At 44.8% G+C, this 16,915-nt stretch overlaps 2 protein-coding genes and 1 long non-coding RNA gene across 7 annotated transcripts in view; 1 reads left to right on the top strand and 2 right to left on the bottom strand.

Moving 5' to 3' along the window:
* LOC134735869 (uncharacterized) overlaps positions 1–5,549 on the top strand; it is an 83,195-nt gene extending 77,646 nt beyond the window's left edge. Inside the window, exon 3 of the long non-coding RNA XR_010119432.1 lies at positions 5,501–5,549. This is a non-coding gene — a long non-coding RNA (uncharacterized lncRNA). The remainder of the gene's footprint in view (positions 1–5,500) is intronic.
* The window catches only part of RBL1 (RB transcriptional corepressor like 1), a 95,647-nt gene extending 87,349 nt beyond the window's left edge, over positions 1–8,298 (bottom strand). For both annotated transcript variants that reach the window (XM_063633686.1, XM_055265136.2), the window contains exon 1: positions 6,938–8,298. In XM_063633686.1, coding sequence (XP_063489756.1) covers positions 6,938–7,093 — 156 coding nt within the window. In that variant the 5' untranslated portion in view covers positions 7,094–8,298. The remainder of the gene's footprint in view (positions 1–6,937) is intronic.
* Positions 8,299–12,347: 4,049 nt separating this feature from the next.
* MROH8 (maestro heat like repeat family member 8) overlaps positions 12,348–16,915 on the bottom strand; it is a 77,565-nt gene continuing 72,997 nt past the window's right edge. For 3 of the 4 annotated variants that reach the window (XM_055265240.2, XM_055265243.2, XM_055265241.2), the window contains 2 exons: positions 13,782–13,953; positions 12,348–12,540 (listed from right to left, as the gene is read on the bottom strand). In XM_055265240.2, the coding sequence (XP_055121215.2) occupies positions 13,805–13,953 (149 nt within the window). In that variant the 3' untranslated portion in view covers positions 12,348–12,540; positions 13,782–13,804. Of the gene's footprint in view, positions 12,541–13,781; positions 13,954–16,915 lie in introns of those variants that run through there. The other variant, XM_055265242.2, reaches the window with a different exon arrangement.

The raw sequence follows: 16,915 nt of genomic DNA, 5'->3' as shown, positions 1-16,915 counted from the left end.
AGCCAGGGCAACGTAGACTCTAAAAGTGAAAATAAAAAAATTAGCCAGGCATGGTGGTGCTTGCCTGCAGTCCCAGCTACTTGGGTGGCTGAGGCAAGAGGATCGCTTAAGCTCAGGAGTTCAAGACTGCAGTGAGCTATGTTTGTGCCACTACATTCCAACATAGGCAACTGAGCGAGATCCTGTCTCTTAAATCCTGTCTCTTAAAAAAAAAAAAAAAAAAAGTCTTTCACCTACACTCCAAATCTAATACACGCATATGCCACATAACATTTTGGTCAACACTGGACCACATATACAATGGTGGTCACTTAAGATTATAATACTGGCCAGGCGCGGTGGCTCATGCCTGGGAGGCTGGAGTGGGTGAATCACTTGAGGCCAGGAGTTCAAGACCAGCCTGGCCAACATGGCAAAACTCCATCTCTACTAAAAATGCAAAAAATTAGCTGGGTGTGGTGGCATGCACCTGTAGTCCCACCTACTTGCGAGGCCGAGGCAGGAGAATAGCTTAAACCCGGGAGGCAGAGGTTGCAGTGAGCAGAGATCGTGCCACTGCAGTCTAGCCTGGGCAACACAGGGACACCCCGTCACAAAAAAAAAAAAAAAAAAGGATTGTAATACTGTATGTTCTAACTGTTCTATATGTTAAAAAAATTATAATTTACTGTATCCCTTTTATGTTTAGATACACACATATTCACCATTATAGTTGCCTATAGTATTCAGTACAGAAACATGCTGAACAAGTTTGCAGTCCAGGAGCAACAGGCTATATTAAACAGCCTAGGTGTGTAGCAGACTACACTATCTAGGTTTGCGTAAGTATACTCTGTGAAGTTCACACAACAAAATCACCTAACGTTGCATTTCTTAGACCGTGTCCCTGTCATTAAGTGAAGCACATCTGAATTACCAGAGGAGTTCTCTTAAAATTCGTCAGCATGACTTTCTTGATTTTAAGAAATGGCCTTGATGATCCTGAAGTTTCTTTCTACCATTTTTGCTTTATGTTTCTCTTTAACTAGTCTGGTAGGGAAAGGCAAGAACAGAGTAAAAAGTTGGCAAGGGAGTCACAGATAAAAAATTAATACTAATCGGCCAGGCGCGGTGGCTCACGCTTGTAATCCCAGCACTTTGGGAGGCCGAGGCGGGTGGATCACGAGGTCAGGAGATCGAGACCACGGTGAAACCCCGTCTCTACTAAAAATACAAAAAAAAAAAAAATTAGTTGGGCGTGGTGGCGGGTGCCTGTAGTCCCAGCTACTCGGAGAGGCTGAGGCAGGAGAATGGCGTGAACCCGGGAGGCGGAGCTTGCAGTGAGCCGAGACTGCGCCACTGCACTCCAGTCTGGGCGACAGAGTGAGACTCCGTCTCAAAAAAAAAAAAAAATTAATACTAATCTTACGCAACATGAAGGAGATTGTCATTTTTGTGAGGTAAACATTTGGGGAATTATTTACCCCAAAACATGTCATCTTTAAAATACAGTCATATGCATTGCTTAATGACAGGGATATATTCTGAGAAATGCAACATTGGGCAATTTTGTCGTGCAAACATAGCATAGCCTACTAAACCTAGGCTATATGGTATGCTTATTGTTTCTAGGCTACAAACCTGTGGAGCATGTTACTATACTAAATACTGTTGGCAAATGTAACACAATAGTAATTATTTGTGTATCTAAACACAGAAAACATATAGTAAAAATAAAGTATGTGTGGTCCATCACTGACTGAAATGTTCTGCAGCACATGAGTGTAGTAAGCATGGCTCCCCATATTAGTAGATATCTCAATTTACAATGCCACAAAAAGGTGACATTTGGGAATTCAACAATTTTCTGCATTAGAGTTCAGACATCTCCAAGCTAGAATCACTTCATGACTTCATTGCTGAAATACAATAGCTGAAGTTTAAGGATTAAGAATTATGGATAGGCCGGTGCGGTGGCTCACGCCTGTAATCCTAGCACTTTGGGAGGCCGAGGCAGGTGGATCACCTGAGGTCAGGAGTTTGACAGCAGCCTGGCCAACGTGGCGAAACCCCGTCTCTACTAAAAAAATACAAAAATTAGCCAGGTGTGGTGGCGCATGCCTGTAATCCCAGCTACTTGGGAGGCTGAGGAATGAGAATCACTTGAACCTGGGAGGTGGGGGTTGCAGTGAGCCGAGATCACGCCACTGCACTCCAGCCTGCGCGACGGAGGTGAGACTCCATCTCAAAAAAAAAAAAAAAAAAGAATCACAGATAAAGGCCAGGCACAGTGGCTCATGCTTGTAATCCCAGCACTTTGGGAGGCTGAGGCAGAGGATTGCTTGAGCTCAGGAGTTCAAGATCAGCCTAGGAAACATAGTGAGACCTCTGTCTGTACAAAAAAGGAAAAAATTAGCCGGGCATGTGGCACATGTCTGTAGTTACACCTACTTGGGGAACTGAGATGGGAGGATCATTTGAGCCCAGAAGGTTAAGGCTGCAGTGAGCTGTGACTGATCCATTGAACTCCAGCAAGGGTGAAAGAACGAGACTCTATCTCAAAAAAAAAAAAAGAATTACAGATGTAAATCTCACAGCACAACACAATAGTCTTCTTATACACTGTTCCACAGACTGTCTTTAAGACCAAACCCTAGAAGGATAAAAAGATTGATAAAAAGATTTCTTGCAATAATCTAAAAGGGATGGGTAGAAATGGGTGGCCATCAATAAACCCAATGTTCCTACCCTGAAGGAACGAGAAGTCTTTTCTCAAAGCACTAAATGAAGCAGGTAAGCTTATAGATGAATATTTTTACAAGCTTTGATTAATGAATTGTTTGGGAATAGGGTCTGGTCATCGTGGCTTACGCATGTAGTTCCAGCACTTTGGGAAGCTGATGTGGGTGGACTGCTCGAGTTCAGGGGTTCGAGACTAGCTTGGGTAACATGGCAAAACCCTATCTCTACAAAATACAAAAAAATTAGCAGGACGTGGTGGTATGCACCTGTAGTCCCAGCTACTCTGGAGGCTGAGATGGGAGAAGTGCTTGAGGCACTTTTTTTGTCTCAAAAAAGAAAAAGAGAGAGTTGTTCGGGATTAGCATCCAAGTATCATAGAGCCTTTGATACAGGCTACTAAATGAAAATTCTAGCAAAATGGTGAAAATGTAAGTCCTAAAATTATTGTTTCGATTTTGTTTAAGACATTAAAGAATACACTTGGCTGGGCGTGGTGGCTCATGCTTGTAATCCCAGCACTTTGGGAGGCCGAGGCGGGCGGATCACGAGGTCAGGAGATAGAGACCACGGTGAAACCCCGTCTCTACTAAAAATACAAAAAATTATCCGGGCGTAGTGGTGGGTGCCTATAGTCCCAGCTACTCCGAGAGGCTGAGGCAGGAGAATGGCGTGAACCCAGGAGGCGGAGCTTGCAGTGAGCCGAGATTGCGCCACTGCACTCCAGCCTGGGCAACAGAGCGAGACTCCGTCTCAAAAAAAAAAAAGAATACACTGATTTTTATTTTACTTTTTAAAACAGGGTCTCACTCTATTGCCCCAGGCTGGAGTGCAGTGGTGCAATCAGGGCCACTGCAGCCTTGACTTCCCAGGAATGAGGGCCACTGCAGCCTCGACCTCTCAGGCTCAAGCAATCCCCCCACCTTAGCGTCTGCAGTAGCTGGGACTAAAGGCACATGCCACCACACCCAGCTAATTTTTGTAGAGATGGGGTTTCGCCATATTGCCCAAGCTGGTCTCAAACTCCTGGGCTCAAGCGATCCGCCTGCCTCAGCCTCCCAAAATGTCGGGATAACGGTGTGAGCCACCATGCCCAGCCTATTTTATTTTTTGTAGAGATAGGGTCTCACTATGTTGCCCAGGCTGGTCTTGAACTCCTGGGCTCAAGTGATCCTCCTGCCTCACCTCCCAAAGTGCTGGGATTATAGGCATGAGCCACTGTGCCTGGCCTGGCTTTCTTTCCTTAAAAAAGTCAACTATTTTATTCCATGAGAATAAAATAGAATACAATTCTATTTGATAAAATCCTATTTCATAAAAATTCTATGAATTCTATGATATCAGAAACCATTTTTTGCATTTCTAAGGCCTACTTGCCAGGCCTTAGAAATACAAAAAATGGTTTCTGATCTCACAGAACTTCACATCTGGAGCTAAGAAGAGGAACAGATACTATTATTTATAATTGATGAGATATAGAAGCTATAAGAAGAATTGAAAATAAAGTGTTGTAGGAGAATATAGTGTAGTGAATAACTGATTTTGACTACAGTTTAGGGAAGGCCTCACAAAAGGAGACAAAATTTGTAAATCACTAAAAATGTAAGCAGGAGTTTGTCAGGTAGACTAGAGAGGGGTAGGGATTGGAGAAAGACTTCTTAGGAAGCATGAGATATATGAAAATGACTACTCCAAATGCCTTTAACAAAAACTGATTTTAAAAAAAAGAGGAAAATAAAACACTGGATAGAATAAACACAAAATTTCAGTTCATACATTTGTGCTTTCTAAAGCAAGCACTGGGCTGGGCACGGTGGCTCATGCTTGTAATCCCAATGCTCTGGGAGGCTGTGGCAAAAAAATCACTTGACGCCAGTTCAAGGCCAGCTTGGGCAACATAGTCAGATACTATCTCCACAAAAAATTGAAAAATTAGCTGAGCACGGTGGTGCATGCCTATAGTCCCAGCTACTGGGGAGGCTGAAGCAGGAATATCACTTGAGCCCAGAAGTTTGAGTTTACAGTGAGCTATAATTGCACCACTACATTCCAGGCCTGGTCAAAAGAGCAAGACCCTGTTTCTTTTCTTTTTTTTTTTAAGATGGAGTTTCACTCTTCTTGTGTAGGGTGGAGTGCAATGGCGCGATCTTGGCTCACTGCAACCTCTACCTCCTGGTTTCTAAAGATTCTCCTGCCTCAGCCTCCCGAGTAGCTGGGATTACAAGTGCATGTCACCATGCCTGGCTAATTTTACATTTTTAGTAGAGACAGGGTTTCACCATGCTGGCCAGGCTGGTCTTGGACCCCTGACCTCAGGTGATCTGTCCACCTCGGCCTCCCAAAGTGGTGGGATTACAGGTGTGAGCCACCATGTGCCCAGCCAAGACCCTGTTTCTAAGGAAGAAAAAAAGAAAGAAAAAATAAATAAGTAGAGCAAGCATTGAAGATGTCCTATTCAACTCTGCCTAACTAGAGATTTAGCTCTCAACCTTTCCTGGTGTTGGGGGTGAGGGGAAAGATTCCAGGCAGAGGGAATGGCATGGATATACCACAAAACTGGGAAGAAACTTGTCATATTCAAGAATCTGAAACAGGTGCACGCTTTGACCGTAGTATGACACAGTAAATGCTTATTCAATGACAGATGGTGTGACCTTGGGCAAGAGAGACCAAATCAGACCCAGGATGTCAGAAATGCTTTCTCAGGCTTTCAAAAATCAATCTGTTTTCAACTGAGAGGCCATTTATTCTAACCTCCCTTACTTTCTTATTCTTCCCACAGCTCTCCAGTCATGCCACCCACAGATGTGGACCATTGTCCTTTACCCAGTCTATCCAGTCCCGAAGACACTTTTTTCAGGTACTTTTCCTTCATATATAGGCACACATACAATCAACACTTTTCCAACTCCATGCCTTTGAACCCAGCAATTATTTCACTGGGTGGTGAGTCAGTGGTGCACCCTGGGAGTGGGTCCAGCGCCCTTGGCACATGAAAGCCTTTGAACATGAGGCCAGTGGTGCTACATGAAATACACTCCATCACAATTCTGTCTACACTGGGCTTATGCTCGTCTGGGTTTCTTTCTCTGTTTTTAGATAAGAGTCTTGCTCTGTCACCCAGGCTGGAGTGCAGTGGTGTGATCTCCGCTCACTGCAGCCTATGCCTCCTGAGTTTAAGTAATTCTCCTGCCTCAGCCTCCTGAGTAGCTAGGATTACAGGCAGGCGCCACCACACCCAGCTAGTTTTTGTATTTTTTTAGTAGAGATGAGGGTTCACCGTGTTGCCCAGGTTGGTCTCGAACTCATGGCCTCAAGTGATCCGCCCGCCTTGGCCTCCCAAAGTGCTGGGATTACAGGCGTGAGCCGCCACGCCCAGCCTGGGTCTCTATATTAGAATAACCCTAGGCAAGACAACCTTCTGAGCCTTGCCATTATCACCTGGAAAGCAGTCTAATACTCATTGCCATGCCATGTTCACAGGGCTGTTGTGAGGATAAAATGCAAGAATGATGGGGAAAAAAACCAAGTAATTATAACTGACATTTGTTTTATTCAGAGCCAGACACTGATGCAAAGCATCAGGACGATGCTCTGACGGAGGAGGAAACGTAGGGCTGAGATCAACTTCGTGTGCACATTGGCTTTGATCAAACTGCTGCACAGCGACGGGCAGCTCCACCCTGGTGAAGCAGAGGGTGGAGGTTAAACGGCTCAGACCCTGGGTCTGGCTCCACGTCTAACCGTGTGACCCTGGGCTACCTGTAGCTTAACCCATCTAGGGCTCCGCTTCCTCTTGGGTGAAATGGGGATCACAGAAGGGGTTCAGACGGAACTGAGGGTCCATTTAAAGCTCTGGGCAGTGGTGTCTTGGCATGCAGTTCATTTTCACTTTACCATTGTATTTGTTCTTACTGATTTAGGGGCAGCACCATGACGTTTGTGGCGCTTGGCGGGATAGAGGGAAGTGTGGTCAGGAAGCCTGGGGTCTGAGTGGCGCGGGACCTAGGCCGCTCCTTTCCTGGGCTTCAGTTTCCCGCCTCAAAACGATGGGTGGATTGGCTGAGCTACACCCACCCTTCCCGCCCCTCGGCGCCTGGCTGCGCAGCGACCCTCCTAGGTGGGGAAACTCCCACGACCCCACAGGCCGGGGAAGGGGCGGGGCAGGGGTGGGGCCTGGCGAGGGTAGGGTCCGGCCGCCCCACCTGCTGCCGCTCACCTCTAGACTGTAGTTGCCACGGATGGCAGTAAAGTCGTCCAGGGCTTCGGCCGCGCTCCCCTCGTCCAGGTTCAGCTCCTGGCACAGGGCCTGTAGCGCCTCCCCGGCTGCGGCGACCACCGCCGCCCCCTCAGCGTGGGGCTCGTCTTCGAACATCACTTCAGGCCCCGCGGGCTGCGCGCCACGGCCCCCGACTTCTTTCTCCCTCCCAGGCGCGCTACCCACAACCACCTGCGCCAAAGCGCGCGAAAATCTGCAGGTGCGGGGCGTCTCGTCATCCACCGTCTGCCTCCGCTTTTCTCCTCAAAAAAAGTCCGTTTTTCCTCCGGAGCTCCTAGCCGTCCCTCCCCGGAAATGTGATAAGAAGACGGACCTCAGATTCTGAAAGACCTGGCCTTGGCCCTTGGCTGGTCGCGGGGAGCCCAGCTGGCGGGACAGAAAAAGAGCGGAGGGATCCTCAGCCTGCGCGCAGAGGCTGCTGGGAGGTGTAGTCCATCTCTTGGGAGTTGAAGCCCGCGGCCTCCCCGTCTTCCTGGTTAGGTTCTTGGGTTTTGTGGCAGGGCTGAGCTGCCTACTGCGAGGTGGCCTCGTGCAGCGTAGTGAGATGCCTCCTCTATCCACGGGCCCTGGGTTTGTACTGTCCCGGGGCGCCAAACATAATCTGACTGAGCTGTACCCCTTGAGTTAGGAGATGGAGGCTGGAAGAGAAAAAAGCCCCTGGACGAAGAGGGGCCTCTTAGGACTCTCCCCAAAGTCCTAGTGCCCAGTGAGCAGTTCGCTAAATGACAGGGGAAGGACTGGTGAGGGATATTAGAAGACGAATCCTCATCTCATGCTAGTCGCTAAAAGAAGTGGGCAGAGAGGACTGCAGTAAATGAGGCAGGAGAATAGGGTCTGGAGGCAGGGAACCTATGGCTGTTTCACGTGACTTCTTAGAACTAAATTGAAAGGAAAACCTCAACTTTCCACGCCTAAGTAACAAAAGAACCAGAGGCCCCTTGGACCTTTTCTGCGTGGCAGATGGGAAATTGGCTGTCCGCAACAAATCACACTGAACGCCTTCCAGTCTTTGTTTGCAACTTTGTAACTTCACTCCAGCCTCTGCACGGTTGCTGTCCACAACCAATCAGACTGATGGCGGGAGAGTCTTCGTTTGCATAGAAGTATAATTTTGTAACTTCACCTTGACCTCTGATTGTGGGCTACCACTTCAGTTACATCAAGTGAGCATAAAGTGGCCAATGGGAAACTTCTAGGGGGTATTTGGACCCCAGAAGATTCTGCCTGGGCCCTTGGGCTGCTGCGTGGGTTCGCTTCCCCACTATGGAGTGTACTTTTGTTTTCAATAAATTCCTGTCTTCGTTCTTTTGTTGTTCCATTATTTGCTTTGCCTGTAATCCCAGTACTTGGGGAGGCCAAGGCAGGTGGATCACTTGAGGCCAGGAGTTCGAGACCAGCCAGGCCAACAAGGCAAAACCCTGTCACTACTAAAAATATAAAAATTAGCTGGGCGTGTGGGTGCACCTGTGTAATCCTAGCAACCTGGGAGACTGAGACATGAGAATCAAGAATTGCTTGAACCGGGGAGGCAGAAGCTGTAGTAAGCCATGATTGCACCACTGCACTCCAGTCTGGGTAACAGAGTGAGACTCTGTCTCAAAAACAAACAACTGAGGACACATCTGTCAAACCCGGCCTCACCTACATGCATTTTAAAAAACCAAAAATCAATATGCCCTTCCTTATATTGGTTTTATTTTTTCTTATTATCCCAGGGCATGCCCATTTAACCCAAAATTGAGCTTTTCTGAATAGAAAATGAAGTATGGAAGGCCGGTTGTGGTGGCTCACACCTGTAATCCCAGCACTTTGGGAGGCTGAGGCAGGCGGGTCACCAGGTCAGGAGATCGAGATCATCCTGGCCAACATGGTGAAACCCCCTCTGTACTAAAAATACAAAAATTAGCTGGGCATGGTGGTGGGCGCTTGTAATCCCAGCTACTTGGCAGGCTGAGGTAGAAGAATTGCTTGAACCCAGGAGGCAGAGGTTGCAGTGAGCCAAGATCGTGCCACTGCACTCCAGCCTGGTGATAGAGCGAGACTCCATCTCAAAAAAAAAAAAAAAAAAAAAAGAAGAAAATGAAGTATAGGTAGTGAAATAGATTTACTCTGCCCTTCATTTTTGATCCAGATACACATGAAGGTTGTTTCTATTTTGATCCCATTGTGTGACAGCCTCTATGATTAGCCTCCCTGTTGTGGTTTAATATTTCAGAGTTCTCCTAAAGCATGTGGTTGGAGCCTGATAATGACCTTTAGGGATTCCAAGACTAAAAAGATTATAGTGTGCACCTTTCCAAATGTAATTCAAAATATATGCAATTCTAAATCACAAAATAAGTGTAAGAAAGTACAAGAAAGTTCTAATTAATTTTCCCAAGATGTCTCTCATTTTGAAATTCTTAAATTTTTTTTCTTTTTTTGTCCTCCAGCTTTGCTATGCCCTAAGCAGAAAATCAGTCTGTACTTGCCCTTCTCAGGACTAACTGCTTGTCTAACCTTCTATTTAAGAAAAAACAAAAAAAAAAAAACAGCAGTTGATATTTGTGGGGGAGGGGCAAGACCTGACCTCACCATTCTTTTTTTTTTTGAGTCAGAGTCTCACTCTGTCACCCAGGCTGGGACGCAGTGGCAAGATCTCAGCTCACTGCAACCTCTGCCTCCTGGGTTCAAGCAATTCTCCTTCCTCAGCCCCCCAAGTAGCTGGGACTACAGGCGCATGCCACCACACCCAGCTAACTTTTTTTTTTTTGCATTTTTAGTAGAGATGGGGTTTCACCATGATGGCCAGGCTGGTCTTGAACTCCTGACCTCAGGTGATCCACCCACCTCGGCCTCCCAAAATGCTGGGATTATAGGCGTGAGCCACCATGCCCAGCTGGACCTCACCACTCTTAATGTTCTTTTTCCTTAGAGGAAAAACTAAAGTGGTGATCTTTAAGCTGGGTCTGCACTGTGGAAGTAATGCATTACAAAGATTAATAAACCCTCTCTACCCACAGAAGGGGGAAAGGATTTGCATACAATCTTAGAAAAGCAAATGTAAATGGCTTTTAGATGTGAAAAGATGCCCAACTTTCTTTCTTTCTATTTATTTATTTATTTATTTATTGAGATGGAGTCTCACTCTTGTTGCCCAGGCTGGAGTGCAATGGAGAGATCTCGGCTCACTGCAACCTCTGCCTCCTGGGTTCAAGCAATTCTCCTGCCTCAGCCTCCCGAGTAGCTGGGACTATAGGCATGCGCCACAACGCCAGGGTAATTTTTGTACTTTTTAGTAGAAATGGGGTTTCACCATGTTGGCAGGATGGTCTCGATCTCTTGACCTTGTTATCCACCCACCTCGGCCTCCCAAAGTGCTGGGATTACAGGCGTGAACCACTGTGCCTGGCCCCAACCTTTCTAATAGGAAAAATATATATACAGGTTTAAACCGGTGTAAAACCATATTTTAATCTATTCAATTGTCAAAAATCCAAAAATTTGAAAATGTTCCAGCGACTCCCCATTTCTTTCAGGGTTAAGCCAAGCTCCTTGTCCTGGCCTACAAGGCACTAAGGGTCTGGTGGTCCCATCTAACTCTGCCTTCATTTGCTACTCTCTCTTTTCTCATCCTACCCTAGTCATACTTGTGCTTCCTTTTGGCTACCTTTTTTTCCTTTAATTTGGAAAAATGCAAACTCAATTTTTTATGTAGTTGCAACCCCAATGTTTAAAAAAAGTAAAGCATTTCATCCAAATTACTAACTAAAAGATAATAGCTAAGAATACCTGAACCAGATATCAAAGAATTGGGGGAAATGGGGGCTGGGCATGGTGGCTCATGCCTGTAATCCCAGCACTTTGGGAGGCTGAGGTGGACAGATTACTTGAGGCCAGGAGTTCGAGGCCAGCCTGGCCAAAATGGCAAAATCCCATCTCTACTAAAAATACAAAAATTAGTTGGGTGTGATGATGCTCGCCTGTAGTCCCAGCTACTTGGGAGGCTGAGGCAGGAGGAGAATCACTTGAACCGGGGAGGCAGAGGCTGCAGTAAGCCGAGATTGCGCCACTGCACTCCAGCATGGGTAACAGAGTGAGACTCTGTCTCAAAAAAAAAAAAAAAAAAAAAAAAAAAACTTAATGCAATTAACCATTAGATATTTCCATTCTTCACCTGCCAGTTGTTCCATTTCCTTTCTTTTTTCCCATATCACCTCCAAGATGTCCCTCCATTGCCCTAGATAGCTCAGCTCTGGCTCTTTGTGTATATTCTTCAACCAAACAAGAGCCTGAGAATCAGATTGATGGTGACTATTTCTGATTAGTCCAGTGTGCCTCTTGGGGGCCTCCCACAATTCCACATGCAACTTATAAAAGTAGTCGCCCAACACAAACTAATCTCTTTTCCCAGAAAATTTCTGCTTATAAGAAATTTTTCTCCATTTATGCTTAAAGCAGACAGTGGGTACTAAACAAATAATAGTTCCTATCCTAGAGCCATTTGAGGATCTGACATTGGTTATAGGAGAGGGAATCATGAAAATGGAAAAAAGGGAGGAGTGGAAAACTTGGATATATTGGGATAGATTTACCATTACACCAATTCAGAAGTTTTTTTCTTGCTTGGAGGTTTTTTCTTTTTTTTTTTTTTCAGACAGAGTCTCGCACTGTTGCCCGGGCTGGAGTGCAGTGGTGTGATCTCGGCTCACTGCAACCTCCGCCTCCTGGATTCAAGTGATTCTTCTGCCTTAGCCTCCTGAGTAGGTGAGACTACAGGCACATGACACCATGCCCGGGTATTTGCATTTTTAGTAGAGACAGGGTTTCACTATGTTGGTCAGGTTGGTCTCAAACTCCTGACCTCATGATCTGCCTGCCTCAGCCTCTCAAAGTGCTGGGATTATAGGCATGAGCCACTGCACCTGGCCGCTTGGAGGTTTTTAAGGGAAAGGAAAACGAAGAAGACAAGGCCATAAAGGATTTCACAAAAATACATCATTAAATATGAAACTATAAGGATGGATTGTTGGCCGGGCATGGTAGCTCAAGTCTGTAATCCCAGCACTTGGGAGGCCAAGGTGGGCAGATTACCTAAACTCAGGAGTTTGAGACTATCCTCGGCAACATGGCAAAACCCCATCTCTACCAAAAGTACAAAAAATTAGCTGGGCATGGTGGTGCACACCTGTTGTCCCAGTTACTTGGGAGGCTCAGTGGGGAGGATCACTTAAGCCCAGGAGGCCGAGGTTGCAGTGAGCCATCATCGTGCCACTGCACTCCAGCCTGGGTGAATGAGTGAGACCCTATCTCAAAAAAAAAAAAAAAAGTTATTTTATTCTTAATATTGTTGTCAATTAAGCAGACATACTAACATTGTAACATTAACATTTATTTAGAATCTCTTTTGAAGCTGTCCTTGACCTGTTTCTCAAGACTGGAATTCTGCTGCGTGCAGTGGTACATGCTTGTAATCCCAGCACATTGGGAGGCTGACACAGGAGGACGACTTGAGGCCATGAGTTCAAGACTAGCTTGCCACACAACATAGCAAGATTCTGTCTCTACCAAAAAAAAAAAAAAAAAAATTAGCTTATTCATCTCTAGCTGTCAGTCCCTGGTGTGAGTCCCGTACAAGGGGAGGAAGGGGAATTAACAATCACTAAATATGTACTCTGTGCTCAATCTGTGTAATACCTCTTACATACACTCTTTCATTTACTCTCTCCAACAAGCCTTTAGTTAGAAAACACTGTCTCCATTTTTTACATGAACCTGCAGATGAGAAATTAATTATTTTTTTAATGTTTCCAGAAAGTCAGCTATAATGCTGGCATTTGATCCCAGATGTGCACACTCCAAACTTCATAATATTTCCACTGTATTATTTTGCCTATTCCAAATATAGCTCTATTTACAGAGCGAATAATTGTGCTGATATTTGGTGAGATAGCATGTGCAATATAAAATCCAGTTTATGATTTAAATGGAAGCAGAAGATGTAGATATAGGCAAATCCTAACATCACTTATGTTAGCTCTTGTTTCTGTTTTGCCTTTCCCATTTGACAAAGAACTGTTTGTAGCAGTTAAGGGCTATCTTATTTTCTGAGATGGAGAGAACAGCGTGAAGGGCATACCATTAGCAGGTATGGTTATGTGTACCTGTAGTTCCAGCTACTTAGTAGGCTGAGGCAGGAGGCCAGGACTTCGAGTTTAGTGAGTTATGATCATGCCACTGCACTCGAACCTGGGTGACAGAGGGAGACCCTATCTCTAAAAGAAAAAAAAAAAAAAAGATGTGAACCTTTTTTTTTTTTTGAGACAGAGTCTTACTCTGTTGCCCAGGCTGGAACGCAGTGACGCGACCTTGGCCCATTGCAACCTCTGCCTCCTGGGTTCAAGCAATTCTCCTGCCTCAGCCTCCCAAGTACCTGGGATTAAAGGTGCCTGCCACCATGCCTGGCTAATTTTTGTATTTTAAGTAGAGACGGGGTTTCATCATGTTGGCCAGGCTGGTCTCGAACTCCTTACCTCAAGTGATCTGCCTGCCTCGGTGCCCCAAAGTGCTGCAATTATAGGCGTGAGGCACCATGCCCGGCCAAAAACTCTGTAGATTTTTAAATTATATCTGCAATTTTAAACTAAGAACTGCCCTCCTCTATATCTTTAAGGTTTTGAAAGCAAAAGACATGTTGGAGGTAATTAAATGGGTAGAGGTGGCTTCATGCTGGCATTGTTTTAAGTCTGAAAAAAGGGGGCTGGCATCAGTGGCTTCTGTGGTTTCTGAAAGGATTGGTTTTTACCTGATGTTGCTTGCCTTGTGTTTCTAGGCAGAGGACCTGCCCATGAGCTTCTGCAACCAGTTCACTCTCTGTTTAGGTTTTGGTTCGGTCCTCGCCATCTGGACTATTAACAGAGTCTGGGAAGCGATGATGCACAACGAGGGCTCAGGGTCACACAGCAGGTCTCTCAGATCTAGCAGTAGGCAAACACAGGTTGGAGGTAAAAGCCCCTGAGATCTATGGAAATGAATGAAGGTCTAGATAGCAAAAAGCTTACATGCCCATAGCAGCTTAGATTACAGGTCCAACTGTCTAAAAGTTTATATATCAGTGAATTGATTTCAATTTTGATCTACAAAACCTACTGGTTTCTGAGTTGCCAAACATGTCACTCCTCTGCAATAATCACATTCCAAGTAGTCTTTCTAAAGTCAAATGATCTGGACCTCCCAAGCCATGTCTAATGTTAATATCTAAGTTCCTGTGTTGGTCCTAGCAATAACTCTTACATCATTATCCTCTTTTAATTAAAAAAAAAATCTTTTAGTTTTTAATGTTTTCTTTCTTTTCTTTTTCTTTTCTATTTTTTTTTTTTTTTGAGATGAAATCTCCTTCTGTCGCCCAGGCTGGAGTGCAGTGATGCGATCTCGGCTCACTGCAACCTCCGCCTCCCAGGTTCAAGTGATTCTCCTGCCTCAGCCTTCGGAGTAGCTAGGATTAAAGGTGCCCACCACCATGGCCAGCTAATTTTTGTATTTTTAATAGAAATGGAGTTTCACCATGTTGGCCAGGCTGGTCTCGAACTCCTGACCTCAACTGATCCACCCACCTTGGCCTCCCAAAGTGCTGGGATTACAGGTGTGAGTCACCGTGCCTAGCAGTTTTTATGTTTTCTTATTGCAAAAGAAATACATGTTCATTGTGCAGAAAATTTAGACATTACATGTAAGCACAAGAAGAAAAGTCACCCATAATCCTACCACCTAGTGATAACTACTGTTATTTTCAATATATATCTTTCTGGTCTTTTTTCCATACATTTATATTTACATACATATGCTTTTATTTTTTGTCCAAATGGAACCATATGACCGAGGAATTGCAAATGCTGGTTTTATTTAATGATACCACATCATCATTCATCTGAGTCATTTAAAAATTATTCTAGGCCAGGCACAGTAGCTCATTCCTGTAGTTGCAGCACTTTGGGAAGCCTACGGAGGTGGATCACTTGAGCCTAGGAGTTCAAAACCAGCCTGGGCAACATGGCAAAACCCTATGCTTACAAAATATCAAAAAATGAAACATTAGCCAGGCGTGGTGGCTTATGCCTGTAGTCCCAGCTACTTGGGAGACTGAGGTGGGAGGATCCCTTCAGCCTAGGAGGTGGAGGTTGCAATGAACTGAGATCGTGCCACTGCATTCCAGCCTGGGCAACAGAGTGAGATCCTGTTTCAAAATAAATAAATACATAAATAAAATAAAAATTATTCTATAATATGTTTCATGGCTATTCAGGTTGAGGATCCCGTATCCAAAATGTTTGGGAGCAGAAGTGTTTTGGAAATTAGACCGTTTTGGATTTTGGAAGACTTGCATATACATAATGCGATATTTTGGGGATGGGACTGAAGTCTAAACACAAAATTCGTTTACGTTCCATATACACCTTATACATATAGACTGAAGGTAATTTTATACAATATTTTAAATAGTTTTGTGCATGAAACAAAGTTTTGACTGTGTGTGTGCGCGCGCACGCGCGTGTTTTAAACAGTCTCACTCTGTCACCCAGAGTGACAGATCTTGGCTCACTGCAACCTCTGTCTCCTGGGTTCAAGTGATTCTCCTGCCTCAGGCTCCTGAGTAGCTGGGATTACAGGTGTGCGCCACTACGCCTGGCTAATTTTTGTATTTTTAGTAGAGACAGGGCTTCACCATGTTGGCCAGGCTGGTCTTGAATTCCTGACCTCAGGTGATCCGCCTGCCTTGGCCTCCCAAAGTGCTAGGATTACAGGTGTGAGCCACCACAACTGGCTTGATTGTGTTTTGTCTTATGAGGTAGGTCAGGTATGGAATTTTCCCATTGTGGTGTCACGTTAACACTCAAGAAGTTTCGGGTTGGAGAACATTTCAGATTTTGGATTTTTTTGATTAGGGATGCTCAACCTGTATATAATTCTACAACATGAATATGCTATAATTTCTTTAATTATCTATTGGTTCCAATCTAGATTATTTCCCACTTTTGTTATTCTAAATAACAATAAATGGACATTCCTGTAACTATTTCTGCTTATTTTCATAGAGTAAATTCCTAAATAAGAATTGATGTCAGGCTGGGCACGGTGGCTTACACCTGTAATCCCAGGACTTTGGGAGGCCAAGGCGGGCAGATCACAAGGTCAGGAGTTTGAGACCAGCCTGACCAACATGGTGAAACCCCGCCTCTACTAAAAATACAAAAAATAGCCGGACATGGTGCCTGTAATCCCAGCTACTCAGTAGGTGGAGGCAGGAGAATTTCTTTTCTCTTTTTTTTTCTTTTGAGACGAAGTCTCACTCTGTCACCCAGCCAGGCTGGAGTGCAGTGGTGCAATCTCGGCTCACTGCAACCTCTGCCTCCCAGGTTCAAGCAATTCTCCTTGAATCACACCTGGCTAATTTTTGTATTTTTAGTAGATACGGGGTTTCACCACGTTGGCCAGGTTGGTCTCAAACTCCTGACCTCAGGTAATCCACCCACCTGGGCCTCCCAAACTGCTGGGATTACAGACATGAGCCATTGTGCCCGGCCCAAAGTTTATTAATTGGTAATCTTTGCCATTTCGACAGAAAAACGCATACTGTCATCTCATCATGATTTATTTTGCAACCTCTGATTACTAGTAATATCAAATATTTTTCATCTATTTATTGGCCAGTTGTAATTATTCTATGAACCGCTTATTCATATTGTTTGCCACTTTTCTTTTGAGGATTTCCAATTTGATTTAAGGGTATTAACCCTTTATCATGTTGCAAATATTGTCCTTCATATTATTGTTTGCATTTCACTTTTAACTATTTCTCTCTTTTTCAAAGTTGGTTTTTAAAATTTTTATGTAGACAAATCTACCATTCTTTTATTTTATGGATATGCCTTTGGTATCATA

Source organism: Symphalangus syndactylus, chromosome 24 (assembly GCF_028878055.3).
Source record: "Symphalangus syndactylus isolate Jambi chromosome 24, NHGRI_mSymSyn1-v2.1_pri, whole genome shotgun sequence".
In the NCBI taxonomy this organism is placed as follows: Eukaryota; Metazoa; Chordata; class Mammalia; order Primates; family Hylobatidae; genus Symphalangus; species Symphalangus syndactylus.
Note: the sequence above shows the minus strand (reverse complement) of the source record. Positions and strands in the feature narration are given on the sequence as shown.